Source organism: Crinia signifera, chromosome 11 (assembly GCF_055691185.1).
Source record: "Crinia signifera chromosome 11, ASM5569118v1, whole genome shotgun sequence".
Lineage (NCBI taxonomy): Eukaryota > Metazoa > Chordata > Amphibia > Anura > Myobatrachidae > Crinia > Crinia signifera.
The window spans coordinates 65791873-65818253 of record NC_139227.1 but is presented as its reverse complement, the minus strand read 5'-3'; the positions used below and the strand labels follow the sequence as shown (position 1 = coordinate 65818253).

The following is a 26381-nucleotide window of genomic DNA, read 5'->3' as shown; positions in this document are numbered from 1 at the left end:
TTGGTACTTTATTTTTTTATTAAAACCAGACTTTCTTATTAGAGACTGCCTTTCAGTGCAAGGCAATGGTACAAGTCTCTGGCACTGAAAAAAGTGAAAAACTACTTGCCAGTAAGGTCTTGTGCTTCTATCTATCAAAGTGGCACCATGCACAGAGCCAAGCTCAGAATAAGCTGGCATCAGTGATACCTTGTGTGGCTAGCAGTTTTACATTCAGACTTTGCAGGCTTTCTATGTGATGTTACCTCCTCCCTATAGAAAAACCAGGGACAGACTTAGACTGTGATGGGTATTATGTCTATTGTACAGATGGCTTCCAATCCTTATTCTAGGTTATTAGTCCTAGAGCTCCTAGTTGTGACTCATTGGGGGCAGGCTAGGTCAGCAATGGTCGTCATTGACATTTTAGGTGATTATTAATTACCCCCTTTCCACCAAAAACTTGTGTTTTTGAATACTGTTCCAACCTGGGTCAGACCCAGATTACACGGAACCTTTCCACCCGGGTTATTCCAGGGTTGACCCTGTTTACACTGCACCCATGAGCAGTCTTTTCTGTTCTGACAGCGCTTGGAGATGACTTCTCTAAGTTCTGACCATCTATAGGCTTGTAAAAGGACCCGGATGACCCGTTTAAACTAAGTGGTTACCTGGGTTCTTCACAGACCCGACCCAAGGTAACAACTATGTTCGAATTCCTGGGTTATTTTTGGGGACCTTTTTCCACTGAGCCCAGTAGTTGGGTTGACCCAGCAATAACGCTAGTTATTGCGTCAGTGAGAAAGGGGTATTATTATTTCAATCATATAATGAAGATGTAAGACCATATCCTATTCTCCATGGTATATTACTGCAGCTAATTACCTTTCCTGGGACTATCCTATTAGCCCTGATGCAGGCATTTATCAGGGATTTAGGCACACAAAACTAAAATCAGCAATAAGAAGCTGTTTTTCCACAATAGCGACCGTGAAAACATATAGGGGTAGATGTATGAAGCAGGTGGGGAAGTGATAAAGTGCCTGGTACCAGCCAATCACTTCTCCTCCCTTATCACTGCTTCATACATCTACCCCATAGTTCCATAACGTTATATTGAGCCCATGTGTTTAGCTCGAAAAATGGATATTTGTTGAATGGAAAAATGGAGATAATTGGATAGCCAGTTAAAAGAAAAAAAAAGTAAAAGTAAAACCCCCTTTTTTGACATCTGAGAAATGATGGGCTAATTGAATACACCCCTTCCTCTCAAAGATCACACCGTACAAAACTGCAAGAAGTGGTATTCTCCAAAATGTAGACCACAATTTGCTTCATCTTTACAGCAGTACTTTTCATGATAGAATTTATAGGGGATGCAGTTAAAATCCCGGCGGTCGGGATCCCGGCGTTCAGAATCCTGACGCCAGAATCCTGACCGCCGAAATCCCGACACTTTCTCCCTCCTGGGGTGTCCACGACACCCCTGGAGGGAGAATAAATTAGTGTGCCGAGCGTAGCGAGGCACCGGGCCCGCTGCGTGGCGAGCGCAGCGAGCCCGCAAGGGGGGGCGATCCACGTCCCCCCCTTGTCGGGATTTCGGCGGTCGGGATTCAGGCGTCGGGATTTTGAACGCCGGGATCCCGACCGCCGGGATTTCATACTGCTTCCATTTATAGAAGTTAAAGGTCAAAAGCCCATAGCATTACTTGCGGAATGTGAATGCTGGAATTGTCAATATACTGTAAATGTGGTATTCTTAACACTTTAAGGCAAGTTTAAACCTCTCCTAGTACAGCAGTAAATCATTATATTGATGGGCAAATTGTCTTGTGCAGAACCTCTGCAATGAGAGTGTAGTATGTAAAATATGACATTGTTGTGCAGTCAGTGTAACTGTTACCCCTATCCTTGTACATTTCTCCTCTTTGTAGTAGTTTACATCTTAACTGTACTTCAATAAAGAGAAAAAAAATGATGGGTGAATTATTATTGTCTGCAGTTCTAAAAAGTCTGCTTATCCCTGAAGTAAATGACTCCTTCAGTGATGTCACTGGTTCATGGCAATTGGAGAGGTCTTTTTTATGTATTTGTTTACTAGCTGATACGTTATGTAGAAAACTGGGGTACTTAAAGCAATGCTTTTTTCAGATGTATGGCCAGACGACAATTGTACCATAATAATCATACTAATATTTATTTATAAACCGCTTTCTCCAAATGAACTGAGAGCTATGTACATTTGCAGGACACAAAGCATATTATTAAGAAGGAAGCCATCTTGGGTGCATTAAAATGGTTACAGTGCATGAATACAAAATAGGTGATCCAAGATATAAAACACAAAATATGAAATAAAGCGTATAAGATCCATGCAAAATCACCAGTGCATCAGACCCACAAAAGTTCCATATAAGGCAGCCATTTTGGGCACACTACATTGGTTACACCAGATGGAATAAGCAATATGCCCACCGATTGTTTATCCCACCTACAGAAGAACTAAGCAAGGCACCCACTTGCACTACAAAGAATACACTGCATTGGATACATAATATGTGCAAAAATACTTTGATACATAGAGAAAATACAAAATAAAGCATAAGAAAATACATTATATCCACTGATTAAATCACCCCACTCACAACAAGGCAGCCATTTTGGGCACACTACATAGGTTACAATGGATGGGATAAGCACAATCGATTGTTCATCCCACCCATAGAATTACCAAGCCAGACAGCCATCTACAAAGGGGATGTACCATCAGATAGTGTTTGCCAGGTCCAACAAGTGAAAAGGCTGTGGGAAGCCATCTTATGTGTGGCCATCTAATCCAGCACTGTGGTCAGCAATCACGGCACAGTAAAGGCAGATGGGCATACTGGGGTGGTAGGAGAATGGGCAGCTAGGTAGTCAACAGGCAAACAGTAGTTTGAGATGTGGTCTGCAGGTGGACAGTTAATAGGTTGACACATTAAAACTGTCGACATACCTTAGGTCGAATGGTCATGGAAAAGGTCGTCATGAATTTTTTGCATTTTCTATTAATAGGGATTTTCTTTTTCATACTTTACCATCCAAGTAGACCTAGAGATTATATTATAATAGTGTGCTGTAGTGTGCGTATGCTGGGCATGGGGAGCAAAGCAAGCCATACAAGCAGAGAAATCATCCAGTAAACAGATAGGATTTCTCATGGATCCAGGGAGTCAGAAGGGCCCATAACAGATCTACAGATGTTCCCACATACATCTATCCCTCTAGTGCGGCCCTTCTAGTTACGCCATGCTATGGTTTGTCTCTAGAGCACTGGGCATGAGCTGCAAAGCGCTGTGTACTGAGAGAGGTGTCAGAGTACCCCAGGTTGGGAATCATTTCGATAGGGTCCTGTTACCAGTGTCTACCTCAATGTGGTGGTGGCAGCACGGACTTAGGTGGAACATTATGGAACTGAAAGCAACATTTTGAAGGGCCTAGCTTCAATGCATCTAGGGGCGATCTCTGTACAACAGTTGTGCATTTTATGTCCCACGGTAGCGTGGTGTGTATCACATAAGGGGGGATCCAATTACCCAAGGTCATGGACTACAGGCAACTGCCTCACAGGGGATATCCAATCAGCCCAATAAACCAGCATAAGCTGCAGCTTAGCAGGCGGTGGCGAGACTAAGGTGTGGAAGACCCCACGGCAGCTTGGGGGAGCAGGGAGCCCGGTGTAATGAAAACAGTCTAAGCTGCTGCAGAGTGCTGAGCAAGGCGTCAGGGTAAGTATTCTCCTTTGAGAACACTGGCCCTGACCAATTAATAACCTGCATGCAGGTTATTAATCGCCACCAGATTTAGAATGGTGGGGCTGTGTATTTAAATCTCTGTGTGGTCTAAGCACACACACTGAGTGATTTAGTAAAAGTGCTCAGAAAATGTCTGCATGTCGCCCCGTGTGTAGGACCCATAAGGTGCGTGATTTCACCAATATGTGAGCTTGTAGATTTAATAACAATACTTTGATATGTAACCAGTGTTCAAATCCAGGTGACTCTCAGGTCTGTGAGGCGGCAACCCAATTCTCTGATAGCCGACTTGGTAAATCGGTTGGGTGTTTCTAGAAAGGTGGAGGAGAGAATACAGGTGCCCAATAGTGTAATATTATAAATTGTGCGTACCAAATTTGATTGTTTTAATATGTGACTAGATGGCTTCCTCTTAGAGGTGTGGGGACAGATGTCCCACTGACGTGACCTCTTATTTTTAGAAACCAAAGATGACCATGAGTAAATAAAAGTATTTTAACATTTATTCATATAAAAAAGTAATTAAAATATAGAGCCAAAAAATAGGGACAAAGTTAGATGCAAGAATAAAACAAGGGGGCTATAATATAACAATACATTAAAAAAAAACAGGAAAAAAAATGTCACTAGATGACTAGAGTCTTTTTGGTAAAAAATGTACTTAGCTTAAAAATAGCTCAGTCCTTCCCAACTGGGGTATAAAGCAACACAGTCCTTTGTAAAGTGCTGTGTAGCTAGTTGGGTGAGGAGCCCAAACAGGTTTAGTCCAACCTGGACTTCTCCAAAGGGAGCAGGGTATTTAGGGAGATATATAGATACATATAGATAGATAGATAGATAGATAGATAGATAGATAGATGTATCTATCCATTTGGGGGGACATAAAGGGCTGGTGTCTCCATTCCCACAACCATACTGAGCAACCAATAGGGTAATTACACAGTGGTTTATCACACGATCCGAAACACTGCTACATGTTTATATGCAGTTGCTGCCTGCAAGTGTCTCAATACATTTCCAGGCACCTACAGTATTAGTATATACAGTGCCTTGCAAAAGTATTCACCCCCATTGTCATTTTTCATTTTTTGTTGCCTCACAACCTGGAATGAAAATGGATTGTTTGGAGGTTTGCATCATTTCATTCACAGAACATGCCTACAACTTTGAAGATGTTATTTTTTTATATTGTGAAGCAGACAACAAATAGGACAAAATAACAGAAAACTCCAGGGTGCATAAGCATTCACACCCTAAAGTCAGTACTTTGTATAGCCACCTTTTGCGGCGAATACAGCTGCAAGTCGCTTCGGATAAGTTTTTGAGCTTGCCACCGGCATTTTTGCCCATTCCTCAAGACAAAACTGCTCCAGATCCTTGGTGTTGGGTGGTTTCCACTTATGACCAGCAATCTTCAAGTCTGACCACAGATTCTCAACTAGATTGAGATCTGGGCTTCGACACGGTATTCCAACACATTTAAATGTTTCCCCTTAAACCAATTTAAGCAGTTGCTTTAGCAGTATTCTATAGGTGCGTACACACGGGGGCGATTATGTCTAATATCGCTGGAAATATGGTCGCTAAGCGACCATATTGCTCGCGATGGGAGTGTGCACCGGTGATATATCGCCGGGTGCGCACTCCAGTTTTCTCCCCCGTAGTGATCGCTGGTTGCAGGAACATGCTCCTGCGACCAGCTGATTTCCACTGCCAGGCTCCCCCGGCAGTTTCTTTTTCATCAGCGACCATCTCTGGTCGCTGATGCAAACGGGACACTGAGCGATATATCCCCCCATGTGTACGGGGCTTGAGGGTCATTGTCCTGCTGGAAGATAAACCTCTGTCCAAGTCTCAAATTACAGGCAGACTGAAACAGGTTTTGCTCAAGAATGGTGTACTTGGGGTTATGGGATGTGTTGGGTTTGCGCCAGACAGCATTTTCCTTGGTGGTCGAAATTAAAATGTTAGTCTCATCTGACCAGAGCACCTTCCTCCATACATTTGGGGAGTCGCACACCTGCCTTTCGGCAAACTCAAAGTGGGCCTTCTTATTTTTAACACTAAGTAAGGCTTTTTCTAGCTACTCTTCCATAAAGCCCAGCTCGATGGAGTGTGTGGCATACTGTGGTCCCATGCACAGATACATCAGTATCTGCTGTGGTACTGCAGCTTCTTCAGGGTTACCTTTGTTCTGCCTCTCTGATTAATACCCTCCTTGCCCGATCTGTGAGTTTTGGTGGGTGGATTTGGATTTTATTTATTTTTTAACCCTTGGTCTTCATAGAGTGATGTATCTTTCTTAGTGGTGTTTCAGCCTCTGGGGCCTTTCAGAAAAGGTGTGTTTATACTGACCGATCATGTGACACACAGGTGGACTTAATTTCACTAATTTTGTGACTTCTAAAGGTAATTAGTTGCACCTGAACTTTTGAGGGGCTTCATAGCAAAGGAGGTGAATACATATACACATGACAATTTTCTGATTTTTATTTTTTTTTATAAATATTTTTCTCATTTCACTTCACCAACTTAGACTATTTTGTGCAAATCCATTACATAATAGGCACCAATGTAGATTATACAAAAACATTTAAACTACAGGTTGTAATGTAACAAAATAGGTAAAAAGCCAAGGGGGTAAATACTTTTGCAAGGCACTGTATGTCCAAAACATCCACCGCGTCCAGGATTGCAGCTGCAAATGCATTAGCTTAGTATCAGACCCACAGGCAAGAAACAAGCACAATTATCTTCTGAAAAACATTTTATTGAAAAATACAAGTAATTAAATAGATTTATCAGACATACTTCAGCAGTGCTAGTACAAAATGTTAACGGTGATTTTTGCAGAGATCAAAACTAGGATGAAATACTTGTGTCTAACATTTGTAAATAAAGAATGCAGCATCCATTCATCCTTACTGGTTCCGAGCCATGGTCCATGAGAGAGAGTTGGTTCTAAGTCAGCTGCAGCTTTTAGCAGTTGTAAAATAACCCTTGAACAATCCCACTTTTGTACACTACCTAAATCTAATAAGGGGCAGATATTAGCTTTAGCAGGTAGATCTGCAAACAGACACTTACAGTATATGGTGCTAGATAGGTCTTTTATGTATGTTTGCAATTTAAGAATTTTTGGACCAAACCTGCGAAATAATACATTTCCCAAATGTATAAAAGATATAGGGTGTTGCTCCCAACTCTGGGTGCAGATTAGCAAAGCACTAGGCACAGTCACAATGAAGAGCTATGGGCCATACCGGTTACTCCAATGCTATTGGTTCCAGAGCCTTCTCCAGAAGTGGACCACCTAATGTAAGGCAAACAATAACGGTAATGTCAGTGGCTGATATAACTAGCCTAGGTCACGAAGGTCAGTTCTGTCACACAGAATTCTGAACGTATTTAGTATTGTATTATAATTGCTCCCATTTGTAGTATTGTTCTGTAACCCAAACCTCCTGTTTGTAAATAGTGAAGTCTTCAGGAGAATTCCTCAGACGAAGTAGTAGACAATGGCTCTGTTACCACTTGGAGATAACATAGACTCAACAATGTACCGTACAATGTCTAATGGTGAACACTACTGTAGACAATGGCTCTGTTACCACTTGGAGATAACATGGACTCAACAATGTACCGTACAATGTCTAATGGTGAACACTACTACATTTTGCCTTGGGTACATCAGGACAAGGCTTCCTTAGTGCAGTATAGCTGGGATACAGTTTTGCTCAGAACCGGGCCAAGGTTTCTGTAGGAAGAGTAACAGCACAAATTGGCATTAGACGAGCTGCAGGTCTGTGTAATGTAGTCACTCAGTTATAAGCTCACACGCCACAGTTCTGTATAACACTAGTTATATACAGTTCAACATTTATTCTGCTCATGCGTGGACACGACATGCTGGCCCCATCTGAGGCCGCAGGTTGATTACAAAGATGCAGAACGATTAGACATACCTCTGAAGCTTGCCACATTTCACATTGGACAGCAGCTTCTCCCGCTCCTCATTGTTAGAGCAAAGTGCATAGGCAGACAGTAGGCTGTTGGTTAGAAGAGGAAGGGAGATAGTGACAGGAGGAACTTGGTAACATTCTCATTATTCGGTTGCAGCACATGGCATAGTAGCGAGAAGCCAAAATGTATGTTTTCCACTAATTTATGCCCATCACTGTGACTTCCACCTATCTAGTATTACTGCAGGAACACAACCACCTAATCTGTAATCCACTGCAGTCATTTCTCTTTACCTATAAAGTGAGGACAGCCAGTCTGAGTCACATGTGTATAGTGCACAGCCACCTGCAGCCGCTATGCTGTGAAGCAAGATTACAATGATTTCCCAGTTACAGTGCTGTAAACAGCATGAATTTATATATATATAAAAAAAAAATACAAAACATAAAGGAAGGTAACAGTGTAATAAGTGCAAAGGGAGAGATTTGATGGTGGATGTGCGCTAAATGGGCTGCCTTGTGGGGGTGATATCAATGATGTGGTAACCCTGGAACCACAGAAAACAAATGATGCGTAAGAGAAAATATTGATATCTCCTCCACTGGCGCCAACTTATACGTTCCTATATGTGGGGGAACGATCCTCTTCTCCAAAATGGGGAAAGCTGGGTATATATACCGTACGCCCCTTAAAGTATAAGAGGGCTCCTCTTCTCCGAATGGGTGAGCTCAATTGAATCACACGAGTGGACACCAAGATCAAAGGACTGTACAGGTTCTTCAAACGTCCGTCTCAAACAGTGGTGACCCAAAATAAAGATAATGGGGAGGTATAGTGTAAAATCAATTATTTAAGGTGAAATAACATTAAAAATGGAGGACAAGGAAACCAAATGGCATGTTACCGTCTGAGGTGGAGAACAGAGAAGTAAATCAAAGTTCTCAAATAAGTCAAAGGTAGGCAGGGCTGGTCCCGGGAAAAACAACCCACGCTCCTTCCAGGTAAGACTCGGTAGATGCAAGGGATCCGATATGATTTCCCGGCGGTCGGGATCCCGGCGGTCGGAATCCCGACACTGGAATCCCGACCGCCGAAATCCCGACAAGGGGGGGACATGGATCGCCCCCCCTTGCGGGCTCGCTGCGCTCGCCACGCAGCGGGCCCGGTGCCTCGCTACGCTCGGCACGCTATTTTATTCTCCCTCTATGGGTGTCGTGGACACCCACGGAGGGAGAAAGTTTCGGGATTTCGGCGGTCGGGATTCCAGTGTCGGGATTCCGACCGCCGGGATCCCGACCGCCGGGAAATTAACCGCATCCCGATGCAAGACGTTCCACAAGAATCCTCCACGATTTGGTCCAAACACTCCTGTGTAACATGCCATTTGGTTTCCTTGTCCTCCATTTTTAATGTTATTTCACCTTAAATAAATGATTTTACACTATACCTCCCCATTATCTTTATTTTGGGTCACCACTGTTTGAGACGGACGTTTGAAGAACCTGTACAGTCCTTTGATCTTGGTGTTCACTCGTGTGATTCAATTGAGCTCATCCATTCGGAGAAGAGGAGCCCTCTTATACTTTAAGGGGCGTACGGTATATATACCCAGCTTTCCCCATTTTGGAGAAGAGGATCGTTCCCCCACAAGTTGGCGCCAGTGGAGGAGATATCAATATTTTCTCTTACGCAACAGTGTAATAAGTGGCTAGTGTGTTAGAGGGTGTCTGAGTCCAGCCACCACAAAACATCCAGTATCAACAGCAAGTGTCTTGCACCAGTTCTCTGCATACTATTCAGTACTTACACATCACTGCACCTGCACACACTAAAAGTACCTGTCACCTTGCACTTGGTCCTCACACACAGACACACTACCATTCACCCTGCACTTGCTCCTTGCACATACTGCACTACTAGTGAACCCTTCTCCTGATCACAGTACACTACCGCTCACTCTGCACCCGGTCCCCACACACGTACACTATACTTACACTACACCCACCCTGCACATAGGCAGCTGTGCGTGCTGCAGACTGTTAAAACAAGATTTTTTTTTAATTGGATATCGTGGGTATGGGGAGTACACACAGTGGCGGAAACCCATAATTGGTCTACTTAATTACAAATCTCGCAGATATGTCCTTTAGAATTCTGCATTAGCCCCTATAAGCTATAGGTGGCGACTGTATCTTGGACAGAGAGGACTAATTAGGAGAGGAGATGGATTGTCCCCTACTAGAGTATAGCTGGCAGACGTGCTGACTGGGATGAACTGAGGGTCTGTGTTCATGCTCTGTGAGCTGCAATCTGGATTTGCATGCCAAGCTGAATAGGGGGCACAGATCAGAGTCTAAGCAGCTCACAGATCCGAAATATCACAACAGCAGCAAGATTATGAAGAGTCCTTATACTTACAAGCACTTTAACCTGTGCTCATCCGTTAACCACAGCTGCAAGGATTATGGATTTAGCAAATACACACTTCCTATGGTGTCACACATGAGTGTTGCCCAGTACGTTGAACATGTTCTCTCCCGGGGCTGCGTAAGCTTATTAGGAATTGCATGGTGATTATATGAACATTTGTTTTGTGTTCAAAAAGGATTCTGCTTTGTATGCCACATATCCACGGAAAACATGCACTTAGAGAGCCTCACTATAACACCCACCCACCAAACCTAAAAATAACACAAAAGAACAAGCACTTCTTTGTGTACAGTACACAGCTGAAGTCACACACCATTACAGAGCTGGTAGGCCAATTACCTGGCCGGGGTGCTGTATTTCTCCAGGATAGCAGTTGCCTTCTCACCGCTCACCCCACTTATTTGCATCAGCTGCCGTGCAAACACTTCCTTCACGGTCTGAGCCTGCAGTAGAAATAAAATCATGTCACCCAGTCCGGGAGTGGTACAGAGCAAGTCAATGCCACACAATGCAAGGCCACAGGTCATGCTAGGGAATTACTGTAACATATTACGTTTACCTGCATCTGCTTATATTTGCCACTACGCGGTATTAGACTTCTAAACAATTTCTATTGTTGGGAATTACACATGTGCTATATGATTTTAGCTTGAGGTAAAAAAACAAGAGATGGTTTTGCTCTACAAGACAATTCTTGTAAGAACTGTACACTTTCCATTTAACTCCCATTAAATATTCAATTTAGATATTTGTGTTTACAATTTCCCAATATAATACTCTTAATAATTTGTCAGTATTCAAAAATCTATGCATGATCATTTCCCAACTTAGTGCTCTGTTGTGAATATAGACATTATTCACATACATGTTCCAATTCATTTATGACTTTGTAGGAAGGTCTCTGGAATCACAAGAAGGGGTTCCTGCTAAAGGACTTAGGGGCGCATTTATCATTATAAAGCTATGCCGGCGTGATGACATCGCCGGGCATCGCATTGTGATATCATCTGATACCGCCAGGATTTATCAAATTGAGGGCGCGGGGACAGGGCTCCGAAAGGAGCCCGTCCCTGCGAAGCCCTGACCCGGAAGCCGGGGGGTCTGCGAATGCGCGGTAATGCGCTGACCCTCCGCGACCCCTGCCCCGATCGGCAGTGCGATGTGTAGCCATAGGCTACAATGGGCTATGGCCATATCAGAATGGCGACAGCCCAGGGGTGCGAATCTGGGCTGCCCGATGTTGATACATCGGGCAGCTTCGCATCCCCCATAGAAACCTATGGGGGATGTGGCCGGCGAGATTCCTGCTGCGGTCCCCCTTTAATACATTTGGGGGATACTAAATATTTGCGGTTAACCCCTGAAAACTGATGTTTTCGGGGATTTAGCCGCAAATATTGCTTGATAAATGCGGCTCTTAGAGAATGGATTAGACATGATTTTCTCTATGTAGCACATGGGGCCCCTTCTCGCTTATGTCGCCCTTGTTTAAGAACGTTACATTTAATAATTAGGAAACTCATTAACACAAATGGAGAAATAACTCATGCGAGTATACAGTATGCGGAGGTGTATATACATTATGCGGAGGTGTACATAAAGTATGCAAAAGAGTACACACATTATGTGAAGTGCACTATATACAGACAGGTGTCATTCTAACCTCCACTGACAAATGGGAAATAAGCAGTAGTCAGATATAAGACCTCTGCTGGCATGCTGTTACAGTGCATACAGACCTCTTAGCAAAGAAGATGACTGAGCTGGGTCAGGGGTAAGAATGGAAGATTCTGACCTGTCTTTGTTTAACCATCCACATTGGTAAACTGGCTGTATGTGGATGACTGGTGTCTATGGACAGACATTGGTGCATTCCCGTATGCGAGTATCGGACTCTCCAAAGTCAGATAACAGAACACAGATGAGACAAATTACATAACGTCTCTGAGCAGAAGCACTGTAGGGTTATGCACTCACACACAGCTTCCACATATCTGATGTATAGGAACAAGCTCATTCCCCAGCTCCCAGCTGACAAGCCCAAACTCAACATTAAAATACCCAGAGGCAAAAAAGTTATTTCAATGGAACATACTCATAGCAGGTACAACTCGCATTACCCTTAGCTACAGCAATGGTTGTGGCCATCCAGTGCAGTTTAGACTCTAAAGTCTCTGTTGTTTCTTAAGTTTTGTTATACTGTATATTGGAAATGAATAGGGTTACCTTATTCTTCATAGCCCCCTCATTAAATTCTTTGAACTCCATAAGAATACAGTTTTGGGCATCATGATGCAATACACCCTCACATTTGCTGGTCTCCTCTTTGGTGCAGCTCAGTAAAGTTTTGTTCTGTAATGACAGAAATATAGAAGTGTTGAAAAAAATAATAATGCAGACGCTGGGTGTACAATAAGGTGGCATTCCCAGTACTTGCAGCAGAAGTATTACAATATAATCTACTCTGGTGCCATTGGTAAGTGTCAGTTTCCCGCTAGATGCTGGCCCTTACCGAGTACTTGCTTTGCAGATAGCGGGTCATGATGGTCAGGTACGCAGCCGACTCACGTACATCTTTGGTACGCTTGACAAAGAATCCATCTATGACCTAAAAATAAACAATAGTATTAAGCAAAGGTTTTCATCAATTTATAAGAAGGGGATTAATGCTATACCACTGGGGGATAGAAGCTGCTATCTGGGTGCATACACAGAGGGCCTTATTTTGGTTCATTCTTTCTGACAAAATCCTTCTTAGATGGGCAAAACCATGTGCACTGCAGGTGGGGCAGGTGTTACTTGTGCAGAGAGAATTAGATTTGGGTGGGGTTTTACTTCAAAGTGAGATCTATATTGCAGTGTAAAAATAAAGCAGTCAGTATTTTCCCTGCACAGAAACAAAATTACTCACCCAAATCTAATTCTCTCTGCACATGTTACATCTGCCCCCCCTGCAGTGCACATGGTTTTGTCCATCTAAGAAGGATTTTGTCAGAAAGAATGAACCAAAATAAGGCCCAGAAAGTGAAAAACACAATGTACGTCTATATAAATAATCTAGTCAGAAAAGAAATGATGAAGTTCATGCACTTACAAACAACTTGCTGAAATCAGAGCCACGTGGTTTGTGTCGCAGAACTGTGAGGTGAACCAGTGATCAGTGGCCTGAGAGCACTTTCATAATTGGTATATAGACCTTTAAGAGTATAATTTGCTATAACCAGACGGTGGCCTCTGACTTTAACACATTACCTGTGTGTTTACTATGGCCTGTTGCAAGGTGGTTTCAGGAATACTCAAGTGTTGTGCTGACCCATAATTTTCCACCAGATATATTGGGTGACGCAAACCGCACCTCTTCAGGCGGAACTAAATAAAGAGACAGAAAAGTAAGAGCGAAAAGAACCAGCTTCATCATTTAGATTTATTATTTTAACCCCTATTCAAATGTTTCCCTCTGTGAATGGCAAGGATTTGAGAAAGAAAACTGTTGTATAAGAAGGGTGTGATTTCCAGTATGTTGCAGTGCTTAGCGTTATTGTCACACAGCACTGAGGGGTAGATCTATAATTTGGAAAATATAAAATCATACAGAGCAGCTGATTGGTTGCCATAGGCCACTTCTCCTCTGGATCCCTTCTCCTCTCTGATCTCTGCTTCATACATCTACGTATTAACATTTTGCTTGTGTCAACCTTATACATGTCGACTTAGAGACATTTTCTGGTAGCTATACCTCCCCGTGTAATTGTGATATATAAATTTAGCCCATAAACAACAATGTGCCTGGGTGTGACGTGAATGAATATATATATATATATCAGACAGAGCCATAACGACAGGTGGGCTTTATCATACAGGTCGGATGTTCTCTGTTAACTTGCTTCCAATTTAAGCAGAGTCAGAATTTTCTCCTTTGGGTGGGAGTTGTTTCTTCACCATGAAACATGCAGATCTAGCCCTGCAGAATCACTTGCCTTTTGCTCCCGAAATCGACCATCTATAATACTTCCACATAGATCGTCCATCCTTTTCCTCTCAATGACATAGTCTAGCACTAGCTCTCGTGCTTGCGGGATTCGCAGCTGTCCTGTAAAAGAAGTGTATAATATACTGTATGTGTCTTTCACTATACTGCATTCATATCACTCTGTATGATGGGCGGTACGGACGGTGTAATGGTTAGCGTTACTGCCTCACAGCACTGAGGTCATGGGTTCCATTCCCACCATGGCTCTAACTGTGCGGAGTTTGTATATTCTCCCCGTACTTGGGTGGGTTTCCTCCGGGTACTCCGGTTTCCTCCCACAATCCAAAAATATACTGGTAGGTTAATTGGCTCCCAACAAAATTAACCCTAGAATGTCTGTGTGTACTTGTGGTAGGGAATATAGATTGTGAGCTCCACTGGGGCAGGGACTGATGTGAATGTTCAACTATGCCAAATATGTGTGCGCTATAGAAGAAACTGTTAATAAATAAATCTTCAATAATTCATCTTCAATAATTCAATATAGGAAATATCCAGTGTGAGGCCCTGTTTGCTGATGTGGTAGAGAATTTAGACTGTAAGCTCCAGCAGGGCACGGATTGATATATAGAACTACATATTTTCTGTACAGTGCTACCAAATTTGGTGGTACTACACAAAAATGCTAATCAACTACAATGTTGCTATGTTTAATCAGCAGCCTTGTATTGGCTCTACAGCTAACATCCCCAGCCATTCTACTCTCTAGACCAGGGGTGGCCGGACTTTAACAACCCAGGATCTACTGTTTGTACACTTACTTACCGGGGATCTACCCCTGCGTAAAAAACATACCCTGTCCCTTACGCATTATGCAACACGTAATGATACAAACTTAACGTTACAGTACGACACACTTGGTGAGCTAACATTCACATTCTGAGACATGGAATGTGCCCGAAATTCCTATACTGACACAGGGAATGAGCCAAAATGCACATTCTGAGCATAGGCGAATCTAGAATTATGGTAATGGGTGGTCCCAGATCTAGACACAACAGAAGGGGGACCTTTGCGCGGCGAAAGGGGGCGTGGCCTCATGGGAAGGAGGCGTGGCATCACATAAAGGGGTGTGGTATTACACTTTCGACCATACACAGTAATGCCCATTACACATTTTAGCAAACTCCGTAATACCCATTACACAAAGCCATACGCCGTAATGCCAATTACACATAAGGCCACACACCATAATGCCCATTACACATTGTGCCACACATCATGATGCCCATTACATACTATATAACAAACCGTAATGCCCATTACATATTTGCCACATAAGTGCTGCTGGTACTCTTTACTTAGAAGGGCGCCCATCTCGGCCATCTCGGGCATTGAATGCACTAAAAAATCAGGTGCGATGCGACAGACGAGATGCCCGAGATTTCCCATAGGGAACAATGTTAAATGTCTCAATTGACCCGATTTTCCTGTTCAATGCCTCAATTGACCCAATTTTTCCATAGGAAACAATGTTAAATGGGCCACAGAGGCCAAATAGGCACCCTGAAGTGAATAATGGGCACCCGAATTGTTAACGCCACCCCACGATCAACGTCAACCCGAAGCGTGGCGAGCGCAGCGAGCCCGCGAGGGGCGGCGGTACGCGTCCTACGACCTTTTCATACCCCCACTATCCACGTCGGCGTGGAGTTGAGAATAGAAAGTGTGGCGAGCGCAGCGAGCCACCGAGCCCGAAGCGTGGCGAGCCCCGCGAGGGGACGCGGATACCTTCACAGGTATCCGCGTCCCCTCGCGGGCTTCACAGCTGTCCGCGTACCCTCGCCACGCTTCGGGCTCGGTGGCTCGCTGCGCTCGCCACACTTTCTATTCTCAACTCCACGCCGACGTGGATAGTGGGGGTATGAAAAGGTCGTAGGACGCGTACCGCCGCCGCTCGCCACGCATCGGGTTGACGTTGATCGTGGGGTGGCGTTAACAATTCGGGTGGCCATTATACACTTCAGGGTGCCTATTTGGCCTCTGTGGCCCATTTAACATTGTTTCCTATGGAAAAATCTGGTCAATTGAGGCATTGAACAGAAAAATTGTGTCAATTGAGACATTTAACATTGTTCCCTATGGGAAATCTCGGGCATCTCGTCGGTTGATCGCACCCGATTTTTTAGTGCATTCAATGCCCGAGATGCCCGAGATTTTTTACTAACGATGCCCACGATCAAAATCGTGGGCGCCCTTCTAAGTAAAGAGTACCGTGCTGCTTACCTACGTGCTCATTGCTAGGGGGTTCTTGATTGATGGCACCATAGTACCCATTACACATGATGCCGCACAACATAGTACCCATTACACATGATGCCGCACACCATAGTACCCATTACACATGATGCCACACACCATAGTACCCATTACACATGATGCCGTGCACCATAGTACCCATTACACATGATGCTGCACACATAATATCCCTTACACATGATGCTGCACACATAATGCCCCTTACACATGATGCTGCACACATAATGCCCCTTACACATGATGCTGCACACCATAATGCCCCTTACACATTAAGCCACACATTATGCATAATGCCCCCACATACCGCCACTTGTAGCGTCCCTTAAGCAATGCCCCCAAAAGTGCCACTTACTGTAAATTTTTATATGAGCCTTCGCTGCTGCTGCAGGGAGAGATGGAGAGCGGTGCAGCTGCTTCTATGGGGAAAGGAGCAGAGCGCAGCGCAGAGCATGCTCCTACTCCCCTCCTGGTGTTCTGTTTCTGTACAGTGCTACCAAATTTGGTGGTACTACACAAAAATGCTAATCAACTACAATGTTGCTATGTTTAATCAGCAGCCTTGTATTGGCTCTACAGCTAACATCCCCAGCCATTCTACTCTCTAGACCAGGGGTGGCCGGACTTTAACAACCCAGGATCTACTGTTTGTACACTTACTTACCGGGGATCTACCCCTGCGTAAAAAACATACCCTGTCCCTTACGCATTATGCAACACGTAATGATACAAACTTAACGTTACAGTACGACACACTTGGTGAGCTAACATTCACATTCTGAGACATGGAATGTGCCCGAAATTCCTATACTGACACAGGGAATGAGCCAAAATGCACATTCTGAGCATAGGCGAATCTAGAATTATGGTAATGGGTGGTCCCAGATCTAGACACAACAGAAGGGGGACCTTTGCGCGGCGAAAGGGGGCGTGGCCTCATGGGAAGGAGGCGTGGCATCACATAAAGGGGTGTGGTATTACACTTTCGACCATACACAGTAATGCCCATTACACATTTTAGCAAACTCCGTAATACCCATTACACAAAGCCATACGCCGTAATGCCAATTACACATAAGGCCACACACCATAATGCCCATTACACATTGTGCCACACATCATGATGCCCATTACATACTATATAACAAACCGTAATGCCCATTACATATTTGCCACATAAGTGCTGCTGGTACTCTTTACTTAGAAGGGCGCCCATCTCGGCCATCTCGGGCATTGAATGCACTAAAAAATCAGGTGCGATGCGACAGACGAGATGCCCGAGATTTCCCATAGGGAACAATGTTAAATGTCTCAATTGACCCGATTTTCCTGTTCAATGCCTCAATTGACCCAATTTTTCCATAGGAAACAATGTTAAATGGGCCACAGAGGCCAAATAGGCACCCTGAAGTGAATAATGGGCACCCGAATTGTTAACGCCACCCCACGATCAACGTCAACCCGAAGCGTGGCGAGCGCAGCGAGCCCGCGAGGGGCGGCGGTACGCGTCCTACGACCTTTTCATACCCCCACTATCCACGTCGGCGTGGAGTTGAGAATAGAAAGTGTGGCGAGCGCAGCGAGCCACCGAGCCCGAAGCGTGGCGAGCCCCGCGAGGGGACGCGGATACCTTCACAGGTATCCGCGTCCCCTCGCGGGCTTCACAGCTGTCCGCGTACCCTCGCCACGCTTCGGGCTCGGTGGCTCGCTGCGCTCGCCACACTTTCTATTCTCAACTCCACGCCGACGTGGATAGTGGGGGTATGAAAAGGTCGTAGGACGCGTACCGCCGCCGCTCGCCACGCATCGGGTTGACGTTGATCGTGGGGTGGCGTTAACAATTCGGGTGGCCATTATACACTTCAGGGTGCCTATTTGGCCTCTGTGGCCCATTTAACATTGTTTCCTATGGAAAAATCTGGTCAATTGAGGCATTGAACAGAAAAATTGTGTCAATTGAGACATTTAACATTGTTCCCTATGGGAAATCTCGGGCATCTCGTCGGTTGATCGCACCCGATTTTTTAGTGCATTCAATGCCCGAGATGCCCGAGATTTTTTACTAACGATGCCCACGATCAAAATCGTGGGCGCCCTTCTAAGTAAAGAGTACCGTGCTGCTTACCTACGTGCTCATTGCTAGGGGGTTCTTGATTGATGGCACCATAGTACCCATTACACATGATGCCGCACAACATAGTACCCATTACACATGATGCCGCACACCATAGTACCCATTACACATGATGCCACACACCATAGTACCCATTACACATGATGCCGTGCACCATAGTACCCATTACACATGATGCTGCACACATAATATCCCTTACACATGATGCTGCACACATAATGCCCCTTACACATGATGCTGCACACATAATGCCCCTTACACATGATGCTGCACACCATAATGCCCCTTACACATTAAGCCACACATTATGCATAATGCCCCCACATACCGCCACTTGTAGCGTCCCTTAAGCAATGCCCCCAAAAGTGCCACTTACTGTAAATTTTTATATGAGCCTTCGCTGCTGCTGCAGGGAGAGATGGAGAGCGGTGCAGCTGCTTCTATGGGGAAAGGAGCAGAGCGCAGCGCAGAGCATGCTCCTACTCCCCTCCTGGTGTTCCCTCTAGCCGAGTGGACATTTGAAATATTGTGCGCGCTGTTGTTGTGCGTGACGTCGGGGGAGCACGCCGGGCGCCGGCACCACATGATTAAAGGGGGGGGGGGCGGGCTGAGGTGAAAGCGGGGAGAAGAATTGGAGCGGAAGCTGCAGGGGTGACAGTCATTGACAGCTGGGCACAGAGCAGGGGGCTGCCCGGCTGTATTTAGAGCACTGCAGGTCATGGCTGTTTGAAATAATACCCCTTTCACAACAGAAAATGCAGGGATTAACCCGGGAATATGGTCCCAGGATCATGCAGGGACATTCCCAGGCTGACCCCTTATTCACCAGCCTAGTCCCTGCATTTTCTGGTGTGAGGGGGAGAGACAACCAATCCCCTCTCCCTACCCCCCTTTAACCAACCAGCTATATCTTCGGAACCAACTGACCCATTACATGAGACCAGTATCATATTGAAGAACTTTTGAGTTGGCTTTGAATGATTTTGGTCCCGTGAAACTGGTCTGTTTGGTTCCAGAGAAATCTCTCCTCAAAGAACATAAACAGTCATGAAATTACATTTAAGAAATGAAATAAAACGGTTTAACCTCAATATCCCTGGAACCAATTAACCCATATGGATCCAGATTGGTATCAGATTGAAGGCCCAGCAATTTGGGTTCGACTGAGATCAACCTTGAGCTTCAGTGATGCTGAAGGGGGAACTGGCAGCCGTTGAACTGGGTGGGGGTCGGAATTAGCGGGTCCCATGTTATCCTATAGGGAAAACGTTCCAGCTTTGCCTGGCCGTATCTCTGGTTCCCAGGGGGCTAGAGACACGGGGCTGGGCTCGTTGGAAAGCCCCATTCCTCAGCTACAAAATGCCAATGGGTGGTCCTGTGCACCCCCGGACCACCCCCTAGATTCGCCAATGATTCTGAGACAGGGAATGTGCCCGAAATTCCTATACTGACACAGGGAATGAGACAAAATTCACATTCTGAGGGCAGTATTCAATGACACAGTATTCAATGACACAGTGAACCCCTGCGGCGGCGGCAGGCAGGGAGATGGAAGTCTCCCTGCCTGCCCCAGAACGTATGTGGGGGGGGGGGCTCCCCGGGAGAGCTAGCAGGGGACCGGGTATTCACTGCACCCGATCGTGCATATGTAATGATCAGAAGCAGTGAATATATGAATATGTAATGAGCGGCTCTCGGCTCCCGCCCCCTGCTGGCTGCTATGTGTAAAAAAAATAATATATTTTTAAATTAAATATATATTCATGTGCTGTAAGCACATGAATAAAAATAGCATGCCCCTTCTCAGAATAAAATTCCTGATTTTTTTACCTCAAATTTAAGAAAACAACAACATTATTTTAAAAGTTCACATTCCACTTCACCATGAAAAGATGGCGATTGCTACACGGCGAAAATCACTTAGAAAGCAATTCGCCATCTTCTCATTGAATACACTCACGGCGAATCACACTGAAAAACCCATTGAAAAACCACAGCGAGTTGCGGAGAGTATCAGACGGTGCATTGTCCGTCATTCACTGTTCACCGTCTGCGAATATTGCACGTTGAATAGGCTGATTCACTTTCTGACACAAAAAAATCACCTTCCAAAGTGAAAAAAGCACAAATTTGCCATGAAACATGGCGAATTGGCCTCATTAAATACTGCCCTGAGACCGGGATTGTGCCCGAAATTCACATACTGACATGGAATGAGCCGCAAACTTTACATTGTGCCACACGGAATGAATTTAAATTGCATATTATGGCACACGGAATGACGCAAACTTCTTTTATGTGGCAGGAGGGGGAGGGGCTCTGTTTACAAAAGTTCATCCCCGTTGCTGCCTGTGATGGAGTTGTGTGCCCCCTTCAAAAATAAAAATATATATTTTTTTGTTTTTAGGGGGCACACAACTCCATCATAGGCAGCAATTGGGATGAACTTATATTTGTAAACAGAGCCCCTCCCTCCGCATAACACAACAATAAAAAACAAAAACCTGTGGACCAAATTATCCCCTCACATGCAGTACAGTTAAGTAAAAACTTACTGTGATGCCTGCCGTTTGGGTGCAGCTTCCGTGCTGACATTGTGCGTTGTGCTCCGAGTCCCGTCCCACTACTGCTGAGCCTCCAGTGTCTCTGCTGCCACTGAGCACTCCCAGCTTGGCCCCTGTCTCATGGACTCCCACCACCACTGAGCCTTCCAGTCGGCTCAAACATGTGCTTGCAGTACGGGGGTGACATCACATGTGCACCTGCGCACTGCATCCCTGGAAACGCTGGAGCCTCTGTTCTTTCAGAGGCTTCAGCATAGGGAAGGGGACTTGATCGCGATCTACCGGCGAGACCTCCGCGATCGACGGATAGATTGCAATCGACCTTTTGGCCACCCCTGCTCTAGACATTTGTATTGGCTCCACTCCTATGACCACAGCTAACATCCCCAGCTATTATACTCTCCAGACATTTGTATTGGCTTCACACCTATGACCACAGCTAACATCCCCAGCCATTCTACTCACTCACTCACTCATAGATTTCTATGGAGGATGTGATGCTGCCTGATTTACCAATATCAGGAATGTGAACCATCATGTGCTACTAACTGTTACATATATCCATGCTTTGTCCCATTGAACCTCTCCATTTTTACTATCTGATTGGCTGTTTTACTATTTGTTCCTACATTTGATATATTGCATCAGTTTATACAAATATAATTCTGATAAAATGTCTGTGAACCAAAAATTGTTCCACACCAGGAGTACCAACATGTCTAGAACAGAAGGCAGTCATGAGGGTCCATAGGATACTCTTTCCCAATTACTTGGTACAAGCCCAGGTTTAGAATATACTCTGTATACTTGCTACAAAACAGAAGCCACCAACAGCCCACTTACCAGGCACCGGTGTGACTTTCTCCTGAGCCACCCACAGAAAGTCTCCGATATGTAGCTTACGTACATCAAAATTTACCCCATTCCTTTTCAGTTCTGTAACCAATTCCTGCTTTCTATGTGCAGGACCCCTGCAAAAAGAGGTGGGAAACTCATATTGCAGTTGTGAATAATTTATGAATGCTAATAATTGGTTATGCAAAAATCAAAAGGAGACTTGATAAAAGCAGCGAGGCCTCATTTTCAGTCAACATATTATTTCATGCCAATTCTGGATCTGTTAGACGGCCATCTTGCCTTTAACTAATTCAAGACCTCAGGTAGAAGATAAGGGGGAGGAGACATATAACCAAGATGGAGAACCATGTGATTAATAATGCATCCACCTGCAAATTACACATGTGGTTATAGTAGAGTTTATGATGATGAGGCTACTTTGGGGAAATCAGATGTATGTGAATGTTAAACACACAATTTTCTAAAATGTGTGAATGAGTAACATTGACGTCACCTGCAGAATACAAAACAACCTAATCGCTTTGAACATTTAATTAAGCAGATAAACAAGATGGAATCCAACTCAATCAATAACGAACTGCCTGCTAGACCACCCCTCAAATGTAAGAGTACTGAGAGTGAGCTTCTTGAATAAGTTAATGCACATTTGCAGTACAATATTCACATGTGCCAACCCCAGGACAGGTTAGAAGGCACACCCGAGTCATTTTATTGAAGAAAAAGGGACCTGCCCCATCTTAGTCAAAAGTTATATATACACATATTTAACACTGATCTCAATGGGAGGAAACATACTGGCAGAAAAGGGACATCTGTCATCTCAGCATTATCCTGGTGTTCACATCGACCTGTCATATATTCGTGAATGTTTGAAAAGTGCATTAATTGAGAAATAAAAGTGCAGTGGTGCTGTTCTGCCCATATTGCTCAATCATGTTAACACTACGGGCCAAATGTAATAAGGTGTAAGAATCAGAAAGTGAGAGATTTTGGGAGAGTTTGCACATGTTTTTAAAACGGCAATCATTTACACTGGAAAAAAAAAAAACAGGTTGATTTTGCCATGTAATTGATTGCCGCTTTAAAAAAAAAAAGGGGAAAACTCTCCCAAAATCTCTCACTTTGATTCTCACACCCTATTATATTTGACCCTATGTTTAAATTGTTAACATAGTGGCCACATTCTCATGAGATAACTGCCAGTAGAACAGGTTGATATAAGGATGATATAAGAGCAATGCAGATGGAAAGTCTTAACAATGTTCAAAGTGCTAGCTAGTTTTCATGCATTGTTATCCATATCCCAGTGAGTATGTGTGAACAAGCCTCAAAACTGCAGTAAGTCTCACCCTGTAGTCTCAATGAAATCAACACAAAGTAATATGTTGAATTGTCCTGGGAGCAAAGAGAAATCAGGCACATGGTTATAAGACCTGGGTGCGGGATCTTCAGGAGACTGTTTGCTGCTGACCAATGAGGTGGAGGAGGATGATGACACAGTCAGAGTCTTATACAGGGGAAGTCTGCAAAGAAAATACAAGAGGCCATCAGTAATATATTACAAACTTGTTTCATTTGGGCATACTAATCAGGCATAGCAGTTACATGTAATAATAAAAAGCATACTGAAGGCTATGATGGTACATAAGTAGTAGTAGGAGTGGTGTGTAGTCAGTGATGTGCTTTTGATCACCACAACCACCCACATAACCTTCATTAGCTATCCTACCCAATGATATCCCCTATGTATAGTCCACACATAACATTTTTTGCATATTTTCTCTTTCCGCCACACTCCATTGGGCAAGTAATGCTCACCCTTAGTGGTAACAACCGCTAATAATAATAATACAAAATATATATTTTAGAAATAAATGGAGAATAGCAATACTGCTACAAACATCTATGTAACAGCTGGATCCTATTAGCAGTAGAAAGCGGTTAGTAGCCTCAGATCTTTAACACCGGGCTATTCACTTACAGACCCTTTACCTTGTACGCTAACGCACGATAACCAATAGAATCAGGGTTAAGTTCCCAAAGCTGTGTGTTAACAGGCTGGCAGCACCCGCAATCAGGGCATTTAAAGCGGATTTCCTTATGAGGCTCAAACAAAAATTAGCATTAATGCAGCCCATGGGCTTATTGCGGGCTACAAAAGGCTATAACTGAATAACCCCAGTAGATCAATTAGCTGGCGGTAATTAACTACAGCTAATTGAATCCAGGTCTATGTGTCTTTATGTTGTAGTTGTGAATAACGATCATTTACGGACTACTAAACTATGGACTATGGTCTGAAACCTCTGGTAGGCTGCAATATAAGCCTAATAACAGAAATAATATTCTATTTGCAGAGAGGGAGCTGGCCTCCTGCATACTGAAGAGAAATGACAAGCATATTAGTAATATACAGGGGTTTTCTACTGTCCAATGTGTAAGTGGCAGTGAACATTTGATGAATTTAACCATTAAAAGTTTCATTTAACCCTTTTGAGTGCCAATGTTGCTGTGAGAAATCCTTTGCTAAATATGCCAGCGCCGCTCTCAGCGACTTTTATTTTAGTGTAAATAAATACAAGAACAGTTAATTAATTGAAGGGGAGATATATATTGGGTACTTGTGTATTATCTGGGCGTCCGATTTATTCATTGCATGCCACTACTTAAGGCATGCAATGCGATTTTTCATTGTAAAGACCCGATTTTTAATTGTATAGTCACCCATGGGTGATTTCATACCCCCACTATCCAACTACGCATGGAGTTGATTTTATATAGTGTGGCGAGCACAGCGAGCCACCGAGCCCGAAGCGTGGCGAGCGCACGCGGATGACTTTACATGTATTCTGCGTCCCCTCGCAGGGCTCGCCACGCTTCGGGCTCAGTGACACACTATATAAGATCAACTTCATGCGTAGTTGGATAGTGGGGGTATGAAATCACCCATGGGTGACTATACATTTAAAAAGCTGGTCTTTACAATGAAAAATCACATTGCATTGAATGCCTTAAGTAGTGCAATGCGATGCAATACAATGAAAAAAAATCAGGCGCCCAGATATTACACAAGTACCATATATTGCACCCAAAAAAGAGACAATCGCTATGAGCGACGCTGACGTTTTTGGGAGAATATCCCACAGCAACGTTGGCACTCAACGGGTTAATCTAAATTTTCCTTCCATTTATCTGATTATCAAAGTTAGTACAACACAAATCTCCAGATGGACACTAGGCAGGATATAGCTATGTATGGGCCATTGGTACATACAGTATAATGACCTGAGCAAAGGAAGAGCTTATATCCGGGAGCGTTATTAACTCTTTGAGTGCCAAGGGAATTTGACAAAATTGGAAAGCAAATATTTTTATTCATCATATGTTCACCTTATATAGGAAATACATTTTTCATTTAAATTGATATAACAAATGTGAATGACACTGACATTTTTTATGGATAAAACATCTCACAGAGATGTTGGCACTTAAAGGGTTAAGTAATGTAATTTGTGTTCTGAGATCGTAATTCCTATTGTAAATACAACCAAATCCTTGAAATAGGTAAAACAATAATGTTGCACTTACAGGGTATTTAAGTTAGTACTTTCTCTACATGCCATTGTATCAGTATCCTCTATGTCTTCTTCAGGTGAGATGTGTCCCACTCTCCTGGTTCCATCACTTCCGTCATCGAGCGCTTGCTCAGCAACCTCCAATCTCTGGGCCAGTTCCAGTCCTTTCTCAGTTAGGGCATACCTGAAGTGACAGCTAAGTTACAATGTTTTAAATGGCACACTTGGTCTAAAGGTGCCCATACACGGTACAATGGTGCTGTGCGATGCAATGCCTGCTCCTGCGGGCATGCCATTGCACAGCACGTAAAGTCTCTGCAGCCCGTGATTTTTTAACTAGGTCCCGATCGCATCGCATACGATCTAGTTCAACACGCATGGGAATATTGTACCATGTATGGGCACCTTAAGGTGTATAATGAATGCATAAGCTGTATGCATGTTATAGCTTGAAATGGCATCACAAGCTATAAAGTACAGTAATACATTACAATATGTATACCAAACAAAGTGGAAGGGTAGGACAATAGAAGCATTGGAGTTCAACAAGAAGGATGTACTGGCATTAGAGAACTTGCAGTGTACCAGGAACAATCATGTCCACAAATACAGACATTATGGTGGACAAAGGCTCGACAAGCAGCTCCTCTAATGAAAAGGCAGAAATGAGCTTTTGTTCCTGTGCTTGATATTTGTGTGATTTGTTTCCAGCTCTGCTTGCCTTGTTGGATTCCCAGCTAATGTTAAACAAGTTTTTACATTACTTATATTCACATTTTGCCTATATATGTGCCAACA

At 43.9% G+C, this 26381-nt stretch overlaps 1 protein-coding gene across 7 annotated transcripts in view; it reads right to left on the bottom strand.

Annotated features, from left to right (window-relative positions):
- Positions 1-6304: 6304 nt before the first annotated feature.
- The window catches only part of MUS81 (MUS81 structure-specific endonuclease subunit), a 123505-nt gene continuing 103428 nt past the window's right edge, over positions 6305-26381 (bottom strand). For 4 of the 7 annotated variants that reach the window (XM_083164782.1, XM_083164784.1, XM_083164783.1 and 1 more), the window contains 10 exons: positions 25597-25767; positions 23358-23531; positions 21994-22121; positions 14144-14256; positions 13419-13535; positions 12679-12774; positions 12393-12518; positions 10506-10609; positions 7739-7822; positions 6305-7530 (listed from right to left, as the gene is read on the bottom strand). In XM_083164782.1, the coding sequence (XP_083020908.1) occupies positions 7464-7530; positions 7739-7822; positions 10506-10609; positions 12393-12518; positions 12679-12774; positions 13419-13535; positions 14144-14256; positions 21994-22121; positions 23358-23531; positions 25597-25767 (1180 nt within the window). In that variant the 3' untranslated portion in view covers positions 6305-7463. The remainder of the gene's footprint in view (positions 7531-7738; positions 7823-10505; positions 10610-12392; positions 12519-12678; positions 12775-13418; positions 13536-14143; positions 14257-21993; positions 22122-23357; positions 23532-25596; positions 25768-26381) is intronic. The other 3 variants (XM_083164779.1, XM_083164781.1, XM_083164780.1) reach the window with 1 other exon arrangement.